Source organism: Notothenia coriiceps, unplaced genomic scaffold, assembly GCF_000735185.1.
Source record: "Notothenia coriiceps isolate Sejong01 unplaced genomic scaffold, NC01 NC01_scaffold00000286, whole genome shotgun sequence".
In the NCBI taxonomy this organism is placed as follows: Eukaryota; Metazoa; Chordata; class Actinopteri; order Perciformes; family Nototheniidae; genus Notothenia; species Notothenia coriiceps.
Window position 1 is genome coordinate 97,072 of NW_011332987.1, and position 3,653 is coordinate 100,724.

At 40.7% G+C, this 3,653-nt stretch overlaps 1 protein-coding gene across 1 annotated transcript in view; it reads right to left on the bottom strand.

Moving 5' to 3' along the window:
• LOC104962424 (receptor-type tyrosine-protein phosphatase kappa-like) overlaps positions 1 to 3,653 on the bottom strand; it is a 10,527-nt gene that overhangs the window by 2,395 nt on the left and 4,479 nt on the right. The window contains exons 2-6 of the mRNA XM_010790892.1: positions 2,797 to 2,928; positions 2,172 to 2,297; positions 1,829 to 1,992; positions 1,288 to 1,423; positions 1 to 158 (exon numbers count right to left, since the gene is read on the bottom strand). The exon at positions 1 to 158 is cut by the window's left edge and continues 2,395 nt beyond it. Coding sequence (XP_010789194.1) covers positions 105 to 158; positions 1,288 to 1,423; positions 1,829 to 1,992; positions 2,172 to 2,297; positions 2,797 to 2,928 — 612 coding nt within the window. The 3' untranslated portion in view covers positions 1 to 104. The remainder of the gene's footprint in view (positions 159 to 1,287; positions 1,424 to 1,828; positions 1,993 to 2,171; positions 2,298 to 2,796; positions 2,929 to 3,653) is intronic.

Genomic DNA, 3,653 nt, shown 5'->3' on the forward strand with positions numbered 1-3,653 from the left:
GGGGGGGGGGGGGGGGGGTCGGGACCAAGCAAAAGCAAAGGATCAAACACACGGGAAGCGAAGAGATGCTCTTCTTCACCTCCTCCTCCTCTTGGCTCTTCTGTTTAGGAGGACTCGATGAACTCCAGTGACAGGTCGTAGCAGAAGCGGTACTGCTCCTGTAGACAGACACAGAAACTGGTCTTAATATCACATGTTCATATAAAGTCTCTGACAAAGTCTAATGTTTTAGATTTTAATGAAACCAGACCAAACTTTACTCTTTGGCAGGCTTAGACTTTTTTTTGCAAATGAATGTTCCTAACTTGGTGAAATGATCGGAGAATAGTTAACACTTGTGTTGTGTTTGAAAGCTGTTACCATGGTGTTCGCGGGTACATTTTGACCCATGATTTATCTCAGTCCAAAACACTCAAAACTAATAACTTGAATTGAATTGATTTATTTAAAACAAGGGACAGTGTACATTAATCAACATATTAAAAACATGTAAAAGTACTCGAATTAGCCGAACTACCATCCAATATTGTTTTCTAAATACATCATAACTAACTTATTATGCATTCATAACCGTGCAATCCTGTTGTTATGTTATTGTATGGCCCCAAAAAACCTTAAACCACATATTTAAGTTAAACATGTGATTCAATTCACTCATTATATTTCCTATAGTGAAGACAGTGGGTCATTACGTTATCTGACTAAAGACTAATATTAGAATACAATCTCCCCAAAGATTATTGTTACAGTTGATGAAAGGGGGCGGGGGAGGGGTGTCTAAAGTCAAAGATGAATCTTGATTGGGCCAAATTTGACCTCGAGTCACACAAAACAATTCTGCTGGGTCTCCCCAGACCCCAACACCAAATGATACACCTTTTTTTTTTAGAGACCTTCAGACTTGGCTAAAATGGTCAAAATCAGTTTTGTAGTGTTTATATAGCTGTTGTGGACGATCTCATGAAACGTGGTTCAGATAAAAAAAAGTAGAGCGTAGTTATTATATCATTTGAACTTGAAACGGGTCACGGGAGACCCGGACACAACATAAGGGTTAACTGGCAGCCATGATAAAAGCTTGTCGTTTGCTTAAAGCTTAGGAAAGGTATTACTGTTAAAAATAAAGGTGCTTTTTATAGAAGTCTCTCTTGTAATGTGGTCGTATTTTTCATTAAGTCATTCTGAATTCTCATCTTTCCTTGAACTCATGACGTGTTTGATCAGGGAAAGAGTGGGGAGGAAAAGACATGAGATGTTTTTGCCTGTGCGTCCTTCTCTCTGACTCACCGGAGTGTCCACCATGTTGGGTTTGCTGTTCCTCAAGGTCTTCACGGCGTGGAACACATCCACCACACTCTGTCTCTTAGCCATCTCACACACAATGCTGCTGGCACAGAAAACTCCACTACGCCCACCTCCATTTCTGTACATACACACAAATATACAATATACGTCACAAAATGCAGTTTATTATTTCATGTAGTTTTGCTTCATTTCAACGGAACAAAACAAATGTTCCTTCTGTCAGTAAATGTGGTGTTTCATCAGACAGTTTCACGAGTCATTGATATTTTCTATTTAATAATCACCAAATGATTCTGATAACTGACATAAACTAGTTCTTATTAGCCAACTGCTAGATGTAGTAATCATTTTAGACAACCTATTTCTGATCATACATATCTAGACTTTGACAAAATGACTTTTACTGGATAAACATCATACTCTATTATTCCTTACTGGGCTGCTGATTGCTTTTCACAAACACCCTTTTGCTTTATAAATGCAGTGTTAAGTGTATGAGAGTGTGTTTTAGGTGAGAACTCACAGGCAGTGCACGATGGTCCTCCCCTCCCCCTCCTCCCCCTCACGCTGCCACTGGTCCACCTGCAGGATCAGTTTGAGGAAGGAGCGTTTGGAGGCGGGCACTTCTCTGTGTCCCGCCCACCCCAGGTACTGGAACTGACGCACCATCAGGTAGCCTTCCTGGGGCTGAGGGATCACACAACACACACACACATTTAGACAAGTGTTTTCTGTTACCCAGGACACTTTAGATGTGAAGTAACACTGCTTCTTTTTGTTCGAACGCAAACAGTGCTTTCTGAAGGACTAGCCTTTTAAAGGAATGACATAAACGTATAACGGAAACACAGAATAAATGTACTGACCCTGGTGAGGTTGCAGACTCTGAACAGTCTACTGATAACGTCACAGTCCATGGAGCAGGACATACACTCCACCTGGACCGGGCCGTAGCGCAGCATGCCCTCCTCTGGCCAGTACTGAGGACAACCCTGAGCACAGACAGTCACAGCGTTAACGACGTGAATAATAAGGCAGTTCTAATTGTGTGTAACAGACAGAGAAACAGCAATAAACGTGCATATTTTCACACATGCTATTTAGGCCTTGGTGAGCAACAGACACTTTTCTTACGAATGTGGAAAGTACTGTGTTCAGTCTTTGGTGTGATGTTGATGTGGAGGCTCGACTAATTCTAAGCCAAATTTGCGGGATAACCCTCTTGAGTATTATAAGGGTTTATTTGTGTTATTAGATACAGCCGAGTGCATACATCATTCTAGTGTGGTATGATAGATAGCTTTTAAACATAAAAACACAATTTACTGTAGATAATGTAAACGGTGTCTTGGTTAGTATTTGGGAGAAGTGTGTTAAAAAAATGAATTTATAAATCCAGGATGTCTCGGTAACAAAGATAAACAGCAACATATTTTTGACATGATACACTTTTTTGAGATATATCACTGAGGCAACTGAAGAGTGAATTACCTGAGCCAGGTCAATCTCATTCAGCATCACCAAACTGGTACATCCATAGTCGTAAACCAGACGCCAAAAGTCTTTGACAGAGTTAGGCAAAGGATGCTGGGTAACGATGAACGCAGCAGGCTGTCTGTAGCTCTGCAGGGAACAAACAACAGAAAGACTTTTAAACCCAGCTGTATGAAGCACCCGACATCCTATCACATCTTTCTGTCTCTCTCATACACGCAGACGTGAGAACACAAACACAGTGGGACGATTTGTGGGGCAGCAAGCAACACAGGTGATGTTTGGTCACATGATCAGGCAGTGGGCCAATCAGACACGAGGGTGAGGAGCATGCATTAAATATACAAATACACTTCACGCACGGTACATCCACATATACTGTGTATCTAATACAGGGCTGGGCGATATATAGAAATTCAAGTATCATGATATTTTTCATCAAATTCCTCAATGGTGCGACAATATTGTAGGGTTAACTATTTGTGTTTTTACAAAGTATCACATCGTTGATAATGAATCATTGGTAATGTCCAATGGGTGAAGGCAAAGAAAAAAAACACCATATTTCAGCCTCTTTTTCAAGAGGAAAAGACAACATTTATTCATATTAGAAAACTATGACATCCGATAAATATGTTGAATCACAATATCTTAAATGTCAGTGTATTGCCCGGCCCTAATCTAAAAGGGTCAGTTTACTTCATGTTCAGTAAAAGTTCATATCAAGAATATTTCTACTGAACTGAAGGTAAACTAAGCCCAACTGATTGTTAATGAATGTGCAGCCACATGTGTGACATGGTGTGAATGACGACTTGAGCAGGATCTAATGTGAGGGTAGAGGGGCGGGCGGG